The following is a 15,192-nucleotide window of genomic DNA, read 5'->3' on the forward strand; positions in this document are numbered from 1 at the left end:
TGTTCCAGACTTGCTCAGAAACAAGGCTGTTTACTAACAGAGCTGGAAAACTTTAGTATTTTTTCCCCCTATTTTTTAAGTTTTCTTACTGAGTTGCTGAAGCTGAAGTCTATCAACTTAAGTTAACACTGTTTCTGGCTTTCAATGCACTTTTACTTGAAGATCTTTGCCTGATTTCCTGTGTATCTCTGAAATACCTCAGTATGTAGAGTGTGCTCTGCCTTCTTTCTGATGTCAGGAAAAGTTTTCCTCTTGACTTGGGATAAGGTTAGAAGGACAGACAATGGAACACTCATTTTATCCAAATAAGTAGAGAGAGTATTAAACTGCAAAAGGTCAATGGCAACGTTTTTTTTCCTTGCCTTCATACCAATACTTCCGTAAAAAGGGGTTGAATCCCAATTCCATTTATGCTGGTGTAAATCTAGAAAAAGAAAGTTATCGACAGTTTTACAGCATTGCATATTTTATTAACACAGGTGGCATAACTAGAATTGAATGTATTAGTTTGACCATTGCATCCTTTTGCAGTTCTCCCTTGCTGTGATTACAGCATCTTTTAGACTTTTAGACATTAAGCTCTCTGAGGCAAGGAGTGCCACTGTAAGCATTGAAACAAGCATAACAGACCCCAATGTTAGGATGACCCTTATGTGCTACTTCAGTAGTAAATAATTAGAGAATTAAGGGGCAGGCTGGCAGGGGCGATACTGTTGTGGGTGTCTGTTACAGGCCACCAGATCAGGGTGAGGAAGTTGATGAGGCCTTCTACAAGCAGCTGAGAGCGGCCTCACAGTCACAGGACGTGGTCGTCGTGGGGGATTTTAACTTCCCTGATGTTTGCTGGAAGGACTACTCAGCAACCCAGCCACAGTCCAGGAGGTTCCTCCAGTGTATGGATGATAACTTCCTCATGCAAATGGTGGATGAGCCAACCAGGAGAGGAGCGCTGCTGGATCTCATCCTCACTAACAAGGAGGGTCTGGTCGAAGCAGTAAGGGTTGAGGGCTGCCTTGGTTGCAGCGACCACGAGATGGTGGAATTCAGGATCTTGTGTGGTAGGACCAGTACAATAGCAAGTAGAATTGCAACCCTGGACTTCAGCAGGGCAAACTTTGGCCTTTTCAAGCAATTGCTAGGGGAAGTCCCATGGGCAAGGCTGCTTGAAGGTAAAGGGGCCCAAGATAGTTGGTTGGCATTCAAGAATTGCTTATTCCAAGCTCAAGAGCTGAGCATCCCGACACGTAGGAAGTCAAGGAAGAGGGCCAGGAGACCTGCATGGCTGAATAAGGAACTGCTGGGTATGCTCAAGTGGAAGAGCAGAGTTTATAGGTCATGGAAGGAGGGGCTGGCCACTCGGGAGGAATATAAGGCTGCTGCTAGAAGATGTAGGAAGGCAGCTAGGATGGCTAAGGCCTCCTTAGAATTAAATCTGGCCAGAGGGGTCAAGGACAACAGAAAGAGCTTTTTCAAATACATAGCTGATAAAACTAACACCAGAGGCAAGGTTGGCCCACTGGTGAATGGGATGGGTGCCCTGGTGACAGAAGATACTGAGATGGCAGAGTTATTGAATGCCTTCTTTGTGTCAGTCTACTCTGCCGGAGGCAGTCCTGAAGAACCCTGTACTCCTGAGACCTCAGATGAAGTCAGGTCACTGGAGCGGTTTGCCTTAGTCCATGAGGAATGGGTTAGGGACCAGTTGAGCAATCTGGACATCCATAAATCCATGGGTCCAGATGGGATGCACCCGCGGGTGTTGAGGGAACTGGCGGAAGTCATTGCTAGACCTCTCTCCATCATCTTTACCAAGTCTTGGGAAACGGGAGAGGTGCCTGAGGACTGAAGGAAAGCAAATGTCACTCCAGTCTTCAAAAAAGGCAAGAAGGAGGACCTGGGTAACTATAGACCGGTCAGCCTCACCTCCATCCCTGGGAAAGTGATGGAACACCTTATCCTTGATGCCATCTTAAGGCATGTCAAGGATAAGAGGGTTATGAAGGGCAGTCAACATGGCTTTACCAAGGGGAAGTCATGCTTGACCAACCTCATAGCCTTTTATGAGGAAATAACATTGTGGATGGATGATGGCAGAGCGGTGGATGTGGTCTACCTTGACTTCAGCAAAGCATTTGACACAGTCTCCCACAGCATCCTCATAGCTAAATTGAGGAAGTGTGGCCTGGACGATCAGGTAGTGAGGTGGACTGCGAACTGGCTGAAGGACAGAAGCCAGAGAGTTGTAGTCTATGGGGCGGAGTCCAGTTGGAGGCCTGTATCTAGTGGAGTGCCTCAAGGGTCAGTATTGGGACCAGTATTATTTAATATATTCATCAATGATTTAGATGAGGGAATTGAGTGTACTGTCAGCAAGTTTGCTGATGACACTAAGCTGGGAGGAGTGGCTGACACGCCAGAAGGCTGTGCTGCCATCCAGAGGGACCTGGACAGGCTGGAGAGTTGGGCAGGGAGAAACTTGATGAAATATAACAAGGGAAAGTGTAGAGTCCTGCATCTGGGCAGGAACAACCCCAGGTTCCAGTATAGGTTGGGGAACGACCTGTTAGAGAGTAGTGTAGGGGAGAGGGACCTGGGGGTCCTAGTGGACAGCAGGATGACCATGAGCCAACACTGTGCCCTTGTGGCCAGGAAGGCCAATGGCATCCTGGGGTGTATTAGAAGGGGGGTGGTCAGTAGGTCGAGAGAGGTCCTCCTTCCCCTCTACTCGGCCCTGGTGAGACCGCATCTGGAATATTGTGTCCAGTTCTGGGCCCCTCAGTTCAAGAAGGACAGGGACCTGCTGGAGAGAGTCCAGCGCAGGGCAACTAAGATGATTAAGGGAGTGGAGCATCTCCCTTATGAGGAAAGGCTGAGGGAGCTGGGTCTCTATAGTTTGGAGAAGAGGAGACTGCGGGGGGACCTTATTAGTGTATATAAATATATAAAGGGGGAGTGTCATGAGGATGGAGCCAGGCTCTTCTCAGTGGCAAACAATGATAAGACAAGGGGTAATGGGTATAAACTGGAACACAAGAGGTTCCACTTAAACTTGAGAAGAAACTTCTTCTCAGTGAGGGTGACAGAACACTGGAACAGGCTGCCCAGGGAGGTTGTGGAGTCTCCTTCTTTGGAGACATTCAAAACCCGCCTGGACACATTCCTGTGTAACCTTATCTAGGTGTTCCTGCTCTGGCAGGGGGATTGGACTAGATGATCTCTTGAGGTCCCTTCCAATCTCTAACATACTGTGATACTGTGATACTGTGAAAGGACTGAAAGGAGGGTTTGGAGAAGGTTTGGTTGGGAAAAACTTCCACGTGCCAGGGCAGCCTGTTGGTTTTCTTTGCTCAGAAGCTTTTCCTCCACCTCAGAACTGAACTCAGCTTGGTTTTGGATTGTTGTCATTCAAACGTTGCATCTCCAGGACCAAATAAGTTAGCACAGCCCAAGTCTTTTAGGCAAATGGTTTCTACAGAAAGCATTACCATAGTGAGGTGGCGTTTTGCAATGCTGTTGCTCACTTCACATGCTGATTTATCAGCCAAATATGTTGTTGTAACCAGGAACAAGGTCACACCGATCAATTTGATTGTCGAAGTTTGCATAACCTTTAGCAATATGAAACCTCACAGACCTAAAACCTTTGTGCAGTAGATGCAGTTAGCTTTAATAGTTGGCCTTCTGAATGCATGCGATAATGTCAGCGTTGGGTTAGTGGAACAAGGCGCTCACAAAACCCAGAAACAAGTGGGAATGTTTGGTCCCTTGGGAACTTGTATGGCTTGTTCTGATTCAGAGGTGTCCTCTTGTGTGTTTCCAGCCCACAGGCAGCAGCAGCAAGCACTCAAGAGTGAGGAGCTGGTGTTCCTGCCAGAAGCACAGAGCGCTCGGGTCACTTTCCTGGCTGTCCCCATGGACATGTTGTCCTCTGGCCCAACAGAGGTGGGAAAGGGCAGTGCAGCGTGAGGAATCCCTGACGGGACTCTCTGAAGGCGTTTTGTGCAGCTAGGGGCATGGCATTTCCATCCCTATCACCCTAAGGCCCCTCACTCAGCGCTCCGCATCTCAGGGGGGGTGAGGGGAGCATCCCTCCCGTCAGCTTGGAGGCTGGCCTGGGCAGCAGGGCCCCGGCTGGTGGTGGTGGTGAGGGCGGGGTGCGTGTGTCTCTACCACAGAGCACGCTTCGTCCCACAGCGTGTGTGACTTCGCCTCTTCCTTCCCTTCCCCGCTGCCCAGCGGTCAGCTGCCGTACAGCACCGCCACAGTGACAGACACAGAAAGGGGGGGAGCCTTCAGCGGGGCTGTGAGGGCGCATGCCCCGCCCCTCCCTGGGCGGGCGGCCGGCGGCGCTAGGACCCGCCTCTGCCCGCGCCACCGCCGGCGGGCGATAAAGGTCTCTCGGCGGAGCTCTGACGTCACAGCGAGTTAATTTTAAACCCGGACAAGATGGCGGAAAGGGACGCGGCGCGGCGCGCGGGCCCGGCCCGCCAACGGCCCGCACCGGCAGGTAACGCGTCCCTCCGGGGCGGTGGCGGGGCTGCCCGCGGGAGGCGTGGAGCTGAGCCGCGGGCCCTACCGGCGGGCGGCGCCGGGGGGAGGCCCCGGGGTCTTCCTTCCCCCCCCTTTGCCCCCCTCTCCTCAAAATGGCGGGGGCGGCCGCCAGCCCCCACGTCTGGCTCTGGAGGGGCGGCGGGGGAAGCCGGCGCGGCGGCTCCCGGTGCGGGGTCACCCCGCTCGCCCTGCGCCGCCAGGGCCTCCCGCTGTGCACACGGCGGCACGTACCGGAGCGCGGCCCGGCCGTCGGTGACCTTATTCCCCGCTGCGGCGTGGCTCGGCCGCCCGTGTGTACATGACGTGAGGAGTGGGGGGTGAGGGTGCCCCAATGCGGCCGGGGCTTCCCAGGCCGCGGGACACTCGGCTGGCACTAGCGGGGCCGGAGCGAAGCAGCTTGGAGGGCTCCGGAGCCGCGTCCCCCTGCGAAGGGAGCAGCACCGGGCAGCTCGGGAAAGGAGGTGGCTGATCATGTTAGCCCGTTCCCCGTATGGACCCGGTGTGCTCCACTGTCTGTGCCGTTCTTGCTTGTAATGCATCCTCCGGTGGTGACGGGACGTGTCTCTGGCTCGGTGTTTAGTCTCGGATGTGCCGGAGTCTGCGCAGTGTTCTTTTTTTATTATTATTACGCTTATTTTTCCAAGAATAGCTTAAAATCTGAGAGCTTGTAACTCTTCCTCTGCCATACCCTGCTTGAGGACTGGTACTTGTGGGGATTGTACAGACTTGAAAGCTAAGTTGATTGCGTGAGGTTCTTAGCACTGCACTAGAACACTGAACTATTTTAACATCTTTGTTGTATAACTCTCAGTTTGGAAGCAGAGTGATTGGACTGGACGTGATTAAACAAAATCTAACAGATGCCATGTGCCACTATTGGTTTCAATTGCTTCATTTATAAGCCAGCTAGAGACTGGGAAATCTAACCACGCTCTAAACTGTCAGGTGTGGTGTGGCGACTCTGCTGACTTTTTTATAGGCAGGAAAAGGCAGCACTTCTGAGCATGTAGAAATGTTTGATTGTTTTTGGCAGTTTTGGGATTTTAATAATTTAAGAGTCCAGAGATTGACATTGAGGACATGATGTACTCCTTTACTGCTTGGATACCGGTTTGTCGCCTTCAAACCCAGCACTGCTGAATTTTCTTTGATGGTTCTCTGTATTTCACCACTATGTACTTCAGTCATCTCAAAGCATTAGATGATTGCATAACTTTCTTAGGGTCATAAAAGCACCAGCACACCAGTAATAAATGGTCTTTAAGGTAGCTGTGTCATCATTAGTGGTGGAAATGTGTGCATGTCTCTTAAGTTACTTGTGTACTAAAGGCATGGAACAACTGATTTGATAGGGTTTGCATGTACAGCTGTGGATGATCTGTGCCTGCTTGCAGAAGAGCTTTCTGTACAACGAAATAAAGCAGAGTCGTAGATTGGAATAGTTACACAAAATGTAACAGGAGAGGCCTATAACTCCTCCTGTACCATTACTAAGTGTTGCTTAACAGCTGTTATGTTCTAGGTTTTCCTAAAGCCACTAGTGGTGTTACAGTTCCTCCTCAAATAATAGTAATAGCTCTGTGGCATTTCAACTAAAATTCTTTTGAAAGCAGGGAGTGGGATTGAGGAAGGCTATGTTCTTTCCTTCTCATCTTCTGCCTGTAATTTAAAGACATTTCTGAAATAGTCCTAGCACAGAACAGTTTTACTTCAACTATCGTAAAAGCATTTCTTTAAAAACTAGTCTCTCCTGGTTTAGGTGGCCAAGTAGTTCATGTTGGGTGGACAGGAGCGCTTGAGCCAGGTCTTGGAGGAGTGCTGATATGTCTCAGGCACCTCATGCTAACTGCAGTGTCTGTTTTGGTTAAATATCAGCAATTAATATTTGCTTACTGAGTATATTTTAATGTACCACTGGAGCGAGATACTGTGGTAGGTGAGGAATTGTTTTCCCTTGTCCTAATACGAATAAAGACGTTACCTCAAGCTGGCTAGACTGGGTAAGAGCAGGTCTTTGGAGGAGAGGAGGGCTGGGGATTTTCCTCTGATGTGATAGAGCACTTATCTCCTGATGGTGGTATTGCATCCTCTCTGACTTTGTTTTGCCCAACTGTAAAAACAGATGTAATAAGCAGATGGAAATACATGTAAATTAAATTCTGTGGTGTTCATGTTTTGATATTGAACTGCAGTGTTGTTCGTCTCCAGCGCAAGCTGCATCGCAGGTTTCACTTCAGCACTATGGTGAAACTAGTTTTAACTTTGTTGTCAGTTGACTGTTGTATGTCTTAGCATAGTCTGTAGACATTTCTGACTGTTCCAAGGACATTCGTGAGGAGTACTGCCAAGTTTCACTGAACTTCACCTTATGTAGAAAAGTTAGACCTGAAGTTGCTTTTGTTACTGCACTGCAGTCATGAACAGGCCCTGTCCTTTGGATAATTTTTGATATCCTGGCATGGCAGTCTTTGAATGGGAAGTTTTAAACTTTAAAATCAGGTTAAATTGTTTCCTTGTCTTTATTGTTGCTGCAAAATGCACTTACAGTGTGTTCTGCAAGTTGCCAGTTTGAGTGCATTTTCCAGCTTCTTGCTAAATCCTTCACTAACGTCCCAAGCTTAATACACCAGTCATTACTGTTTTAAGGTTTTTGTCTTTAATGGCAACTGTCTAAGGTGAAAAGGGCACAGAAATATTTTCTAAGCTTCTGCATAGGCAGGGCTGCTGTATTTGTCATTTGTAATCAACTGAAAGTTTTCAGAAGTACTTGTATACATTGGTCCTGGCATTCTTGGGATGTCCTGGAGGAAAGATGGAGGTAACTTCCCTGGGTTTTTGGAAGGTTGTTCTTAACATGAATACTGCCTCCTATAGCTGATTTTGAGGTCATAGTGCTCTGTAGGGAGTTGATTTACATGAATACGTTTGAGGGGATGGGGTTTGCATCTGAAACACCAGAACAAACAGATGAGCATGTTTGAAATACATCTGAAAATATCACTCAGATTGCCTGATATTTCAGTTACCTGCAAAGAAATGACTGATATGAAATGAGTGATATCTATTAATTCAAGGATTGTAATCAAGTAACTTCTGGCAGCAAATGAATACATAATAGGGACTAGTGTTCTGAGATCATTGGTAGCCAACTTGTCTGACCTTTAACTTCTGTTTATTTCTGAAATAAATTAACAAATTTTCTGTAACGTTCATTTCCAGGAAAGCAAGATTTCATGTACTTGCTGAATGCGCTTTTTGAATGTGTGCAATGTGAGGAACTCTGAAGGCATTTAAATTTTGGAAGTTGATCATCTGCCCACTTAAAAAACCTGGAATGATATCTGAGGAATTGGAAAATTTGTTTTGCCTCCCCCACTGTTAATTCTTACTTGACTGAATGTATCTCTTAAGACTTGAAGGTAGCATCCATTGTATTCTGTAGGTGTACAAATGAGTTACTGGGAGATGATCTAAGGTATAAATTAATGATAGGCAAGTAACTACCTGTTGGTGTTTAACTGGAATTCCTGCTCTGCAGCAAATCAAGGAGCTTACCCTCCCCCTTTGTGCTTGAGAGGGGAGTGTACCTATGCCATTATAGTGCCGTAGCTGGTAAATTCACTTAATGAATTGCCTCCATAGCAGGTTGTTCATGTGCTTAAATATCCTAGAACTATCTAGTTAGTTTGCATGGAGTCCTGTCACTGAGAATTCTGACTGCTCCGTGGGACGTTACTCCTTGAAGTAACAAGACTAGTTTGTATCTCTTTCTAGTGTGAGAAAAGTAGATCCTTGTGCTCAGTGTGATATGTGAAGCTAAATGACTCTTGTCCTTTTCCCATTAACTAAACAGAAAAAATAGCTTTACTAAATTTATAATGGTTAGTGGCTGGCTCCTCTTTAAGGTTGGAGAAATTGAAAGCAGAATGCTTGACACCAAAGATGGCATTACTAAACCATATAGCATCCAAGGCAGTCTGACAAAGGTTACCTGAGTGAACACAGGTAATCTGGGTATTGGAATTCCTGTTTGATGCCAGGGTGCTGAATTTATGAGCAGAGCTAATAGGAAATCAAATACAGTGTGAAAGAGAAGTCCATTTCTAATAGGATATCAAATATAGTAATTTCTAATAGGAAATCAAATATGATGTGAAAGAGAAGTCCATTTGGGTCTTTGTGGAAATGATTTGTGCAGGACCATTTTCTTTTAAAAGAATTCCCCTGCTCTTCTGTATCCCAGAGGAATAGGCAAGAGAGCTGTCAAAGCTGTAAGATTGCACAAAGTGCCTTTTGGGAAGGGACTCAGTTTACAGCTGGGTTACTGGGCCTCTATTTATGGCTTGTGTATGGTATGAGGGATATTCTGATGTGCTTTTGCTAGAAGGGGAGATGTCCGATCTGATACGTTTTTCCTTGTTCTAGGTGTATTTCAACTTTATTTTTCAGTGCAGACAATGAGCAAAAGACTGATTGTATTTTCAGCCCCACATACCAGCGATTTTGCGTGGCAAGGTGGGGTTTGTGTGCTGCTGCAAGTCTTGGCAGGTTTCTCTTGAGACTGGAATAGAAGCAAAACCCTGGAAGGTGGTGAAGTTGAAGGCTTGAGCTAATAAGATCTTGTACAGATTACAGGCATGGAGTGTAGAATGTAATTTCTAGTAAATGGATATTTGAGAGTAGAATTTAATTTGCTCTTATGTAGCTGTTGCTCAAGAGAGATCAGAATCAGGTTCCAGTCTGTAGTTAGTGTCAAGTGATATGTTTTTTCTTCCTTCACTTTAGAGACAGTCATGTTGAATTTTGACGATCTTATTGGTCTAAGTAGAATATTTGAACTGTCTTTTGAGAATCGTTTATACAATGTATTGTATAAAGATTCCAGGACAACAAGGTTTGTTGGTTTGTTTTGTTTTTTAAGTTACAGAAACCTGTTGGAGAACATATGTCAACTGCTTGTACTGATGTATTCGGACTCCTTCTTGTATGTTGTGTGTCTTTGGAAAAGTTTTTCTCGCCTCTTGTCTTCTCTAACAGGGTGGTACTGCTGAGTGGAAGAGTAAGTGCAGTTATTTTAAGTGTCTCTATAAGCATAATCCTATGATACTACTACTTGCAAACTTGCATGTTGTGTCATATTCCTGTGTCCTCCTCAACACCTTCTGTGTTTTCAGCTCCTTGGGTAAATGTAATAAAGGGTCTTCTGGCTTTTTCTTGCGGCTCTTCTTTTATCTTGGTCTGTATAGCATGATCTACGTGGGGAACCATAAGCAATTGGGAAATGAAAGGTGCCATCTGTCAATCCTGTGCCTAATGTGGAAATCTTCACAGTACTGATTTCAGGGGAGAAAACTCTAACTGCATGAACTGCTAAGCATCGAGGCAGAAGCTTGGCTTCCTTTAGTGTATTAAAGACAGAGTGGTAGTGAAAATGACTGCTGTAGAAAATTAGGTTAAAGTTCTTGATATAAACAAATCACTTTCTTAAAACAAGAAGTTGTCTTGTTTTTAAGAGAAATAATTTATTAAATACTTTGTAATTCTGAGCTAATAGTAAGGAATTGTTAACAACAGCAGTGTGATTCTAAACATGGCCTTAAAAGCTGCCCTCAAGGCAGTTATCACTTATCTTCCAAGCAACAAAGTCTTAAGCTTGTCATGAGGATAAGGAAAGGAATGCAGTATGAAATACTTAAAAGGAAATCTTTTTGAGTGCTAGTATGTCAGACTTCTTGGTACAGAAGTTGTTTGGAAGAGTGCAGTTAGTAATGCTTTCAGGGTTTAGGGCCCAGAACTAGGGTGTTTTTGAGAGCTAATAGTACTGTAGAAATAGGTAGCTACTGAAAACTTACCACATGTTATGCTCTGAGATTTAAAAGGTAAAATATCCTTCAAAACATAATAATGGTGATAGGGGGCATTAAGAAATGCAGCTTCTACTTTTAAGCTTATTTTTTTTCAATGGAAAACCAAACACACTGTCCACACTAATATAGCAGATGTGATTAAATACTTGTGGAACCTTCAGAAGCTACTAGAAATTCTGCTTGCTTGAGAAGACCCTTAAAATGCAGTCTGGCTCTTTTAAAGAGGTTGGAAGTTGGCTTGTGATAAACTGAATGATATTCTTAGAGTCTCAGTTTAAGTACTTGGTGTTGCAGACGTATCACTGTTTCATTAATCAAATATCAGACTGAGCTGTTCTGTAGTCTAAACTGTTGTTCACTTATTTCTGCAGTGCATTAGAACTGACTAGATTAAGTTTTTGCGAGCTTTAAAGAGCAGCACATTATCTCTCTTTGGGTTCACCTTCTAAAACCTGGACTTATTTTCCCAGTGTTTGACCTCCGTATGCTCTAAGGAAAGATGTCATGGATCCTCAGAATGGAGACAATAAATACAATTTACGAAGACTAAATGGTTGGAGGGGAGTGTTAAACATGTATCTTCAGACAGCTGTATTTCCCTCTTTGCTCTCCACCCAAGTGAAAGATGGATATTAACCCATTTATAGTCTCAACATATGATATGGTGTGCTGTCCTGCAGACAAGCACTTAGATTGGCTAGTTGTTTTCAGACTAATTTGAGAACTTAATGTAAAGAGAAGTCATAACCAGCTCCCCTTCTGTGTTTCCTCCTTTCAGGAGGACAGTTTCTTTTGCCTTACCTGTGGGGTTACTCTCTGTTTTTGACCCTCATTACTATACTCATCACTAGGCTTAACTGGCCAGCAGCCATTAGTGTACATGTAATAGCATTTGCTGTCCAGAAAAAGGCTGTTTTAAACCCTACAGTGCTGCTGTTGTTAAGACTCTTGTTTTGCAGCAGTGGCTGAGGTTTCTGTGGTAACAAGTGTTGTGAATGATGTTAAGCTTAGGTAAGTCTTAAGCCCTTTAAACTGATATGAAGGTGCATGTTGCGTGGAACTGAGCTACTAAAGTGTGTTTTTTCAGCATCCTTGAGACAATTTAACTGATTATTTTTGAACTCAAAATTCTACTGAAGAGTAGATTAGAAGAAACAGCTCTTGGCACTTACAGTGTATTTAGTAGGAACGTTCAAGGGAATACTCCTTCAGTGCAGGAAGGACTATGCCAAGCTCAAGGTCTTCCCACTAGCTACACGTTCTAGGCTGTTGCTGCCAAAACTGAAACTAGTACTAACTTCTATTTGGAAAGGAAGGAAACTTCGCTGTTAAGTGAAGGTTAACAAATGTGTTGGCTAGCCTAGCCTAAACTTGAACTCTTTCAGATCTAGACAAATCCTTGGCAACACCCAATCAGATCCAGTTACACCCCAGTTGTCCACCCATCTTTGCAGTGTTATCACATATCACTAAGTCAGTCTCCACAGGAACATGCTTCTTAACTGTACTTGTGAGTTCTGAGAGTCTGGAGAAGTTTTCCAGCTTAACGGGGCTGTAGTCACAAAGCTGAACTTCTATTCTGGCACCAGCCAGAATACACCAGCACACAGTCAAGCAGCTTGTGCCTCCCTCTCAATTGTGCTGGTGCTGCTGTTTCAGAGGCTGTAAAGTGCACAGCACATCACCTTCTGTTTGTTCAAGATAAGTTGGTGCCTGGACCTAGAACAATGGTGCCAACACAGAGGGCACTAGTCCTGTTCAAAAGTACAGCTGAGCTGACCACACATGAAGCTGTGAGGCTCTGCTTTTTTTCTTCAGCTCAGGTGCACATTGGACTGTTACTGAGGTGATACAGTTTGTAGAAAACTGTTCATATTGGATTGTTATTTCTGCTGGTTTGGTTTATTTAGTTGACTTTCAGCAGCGTTGGATATGTGGTAAAATTAGCAGGAAAGGCAGTGTGGTACTGCGTGGTACTGGAAATGAGAAAGGAGTGGGAGAGCTCTTGTGTAAGTGGGTGGCTAAGGCTTCGCATTACTGGTGAAACAGGCTTGGAGAGGCAACATGGGAGAGAGGAGGACCTGCAGCATCCTGTTGGCAGAATAAATGTGTTTTGAGCTGTTGCGTTAGTGAATGACTTCTGTGCAGCAGCATCAGTGATGTCTGGTAGAGACTTGGGAGTTGTGGGGAGTAGACATTAGTTAAGTGCTGTATTGATTATTGTGGGTGAGGCCCAGACCTCTTTCTCCATGTTCGTAGCAGCAGTAACTGATGAAAACTACTGTTGTAGCTATGTGACAAAAATCTCTTCTTCCATTGGAGATAAAATGAATGCATACAAAATGCGATTTCCCCTGCCTCAATTATCCCTAAATGTGACTTGGTGGGGCTTTTTTCCTGTCTAGATTCTCATTGTTGATCTGGGCATTAATTGCATTGGTTAAGGTTATGTTTCCCTTGGTCACACTTCGCTTTCATCTAGTGGGTGTGTTAGTGACAGTACCAAGTGAAGCATAGTTGAGAAAGGAGAGGGAGGAGGAATTGAAATACTCCGTGAAGGTGTCTGAAGGTAGTTACTCTATCAGTTTTGCTAGCTATGTGATCTTGAGAAGGTAGTTTCCTAAAGCAAACACAGTCTCTCCCTGTACTGCGCTTTATTCTTTGAAATGAATTGTGGAACTTATTATTAAAACAGAATTATGGGGTTCAGTGCTGGGAAACCTGGATGGGAGGCTCCCTTAGCTTAGAGAGGTGGAAAGCTGAGTGTGAATTGGAGGTTGGGCTAAAAGATCATTTTGCTTAGAAACTTCAGACTCTTAGAAGCATGGTATGATCAAAAAGGAAGACTAAAGCTTCTTTGGCTTGCTCTGTTTCCTTAAACCTGTTGGTGTTCCTAACTGACAGCTTGTTTATCCTGGAAATGAGTATGAAAACTGGCCCTTCGGCATACCTCCTTGTACAGCAAAAGTACTTGTTTTATTTGCTGCTGAGCTCCTCTGTGGCCATGGTACAGATGCAGATGCATGACTGAACTTACTCTGGCTGCAAATGTAAAGTTCAAATATGGGGTAATTGCAACTGGCAACTCTTGCCATGTTCTTCCCTCCTTATCCTTCTTACTCAAAATATTGGTTTGGGTTAGCTGGTTGTTGTTAAAATTACCAGCTGCTGAGATCAGAAATACATACAAGGTATGTAAAATATGGTTATGGGCTAGACCAATTAGAAAATACTGACTGAATCATTTTGAGTGAGCAGTAACCTTAAATACAATCGCTCTGAAATAAAAGCAGAAGTCTGCCTAGTTTAAATCTGTGTGGCCTGCAGTGGCCACAGAGAGCTTTCGCTTGCCATTTCCAGAGTCTGTGGTGAACTAAGGCATTGTCAAATCCAGTGAGTTCTCATTCCTATCCTCAAGAAACTGGGGGGATGGTTAAGAAAGGGGAGAAAAGGTGAGGAAGAGGCCTTTTAGTGATTTCGTCTGCCTTAGTCTTAGCATTCTAAAGCAGTATTCTTTGAGGGGGCTGGAAAAATACTGGTAAACCTTACTGTGGGTAGAGATCCTGTTAGGTCCTTCAGTGAGTGTACTAATAATAGCAGTGAGTTTTAGGCAGAGTGGAAGAAGGATAAGAAGCATGCTTTGTGACTGTCCTTACCCTTCAAGTTTTTCCTTGTAGCTGTGAAGAAACATCTTTGTTGCTAAGTTCGAGATGTGCTTTCAGAATCCTTTTTTACATATATATATTTATATATATAAATAGCTGTCCTTATATACATTTTTTTGTTGTTGCTTACTAGGTTGTGTCAGGGTTTCTGCTACTTCTGTCTTAATCTGTGCTTAGTGGTATTCTGTCACTTGTATGCATTAGCTGAAAATAGCTGAATTTGAGGGTTGACTTCTTTGCTGCACCTCTCTTTTTATACTGAAGTCTCCCTCTAGCTTTTCTATCCCCTTCAATGGAGAATGCAAAATGCTAGCTTACCAGCATTTTGCACAGGGGAGAGAGCTGTCTGGTCCTGCAGACCATTCAACAGAGAAGCATTTTAAAGCACTTAGGAGTTGACAGGCCTACTGTTTGATTAGTTATGACGCTTCATAGGTATCTAGGTCATCAGAATATCTCCTTTTTCCCCTTCCCCGGCAGAATTGTAGCTTTGGGTACTTTTTGCTTCTACTCAGTTTATGTAACAGCTCTAGATCTGTCCCTTAGCATCCCATTGCCCTGAAGGAACAGAGAGAGTTAAATGTGTCTTCTCTTCTACTCCTCTGTCAGTCTTACTGGATATCCAAACAAGTCTTTGGAACTAAGCTCATCAGTCCTATTTATAGTCAGAATATTCAAAATGTTTAATTATTTCTGGCCTTAAAATGAGCTACTTGGCAGCATTTGCTGGTCAGCAGTAGGAAAGCAGTGGTGCGTTATGGTCTGTGGTAGCCCCGTAGCTTTAATGTAGATCTTGCTGCGAGTTTATTGCATGGAGTAGGACTGTTGGAGAAAGGGGAGGACAATTTGACAAGATTTGACTTAAATCTAGTGATTTTTCTTTTTTTCCACTAGATGTGCCAGCTTTTTTACCTTACCAAATAAGGTTTGAAGGTTAACCTGTTTCTTTTTTTTTTTTTCCCCTACACTCTGGAACTCAGTTCACACATGCCCACACTTTCCTCAGTTCACTACACCAGAACAAGAAACATTTAAGCATTTTGTCTCCTTTCTCTATCAGGAAAATTTCCTAGGTGAAGCTCTGATAGAATGCATTACATTTGAATGTA

General features: G+C 44.4%; 1 protein-coding gene across 5 annotated transcripts in view; it reads left to right on the plus strand.

Moving 5' to 3' along the window:
• The first annotated feature begins 4,420 nt into the window (after window positions 1-4,420).
• Window positions 4,421-15,192, plus strand: part of ATL2 (atlastin GTPase 2) — a 39,817-nt gene continuing 29,045 nt past the window's right edge. For all 5 annotated transcript variants that reach the window (XR_013956731.1, XR_013956732.1, XM_080616843.1 and 2 more), the window contains exon 1: window positions 4,421-4,507. Coding sequence is in view for 3 of the 5 variants with exons in the window: in XM_080616843.1 (XP_080472969.1) it covers window positions 4,447-4,507 (61 nt within the window). In the remaining 2 variants the exon portion in view is untranslated. The remainder of the gene's footprint in view (window positions 4,508-15,192) is intronic.

Source organism: Psittacula echo (assembly GCF_963264785.1).
Source record: "Psittacula echo genome assembly, chromosome: 4".
NCBI classification, from domain to species: domain Eukaryota; kingdom Metazoa; phylum Chordata; class Aves; order Psittaciformes; family Psittacidae; genus Psittacula; species Psittacula echo.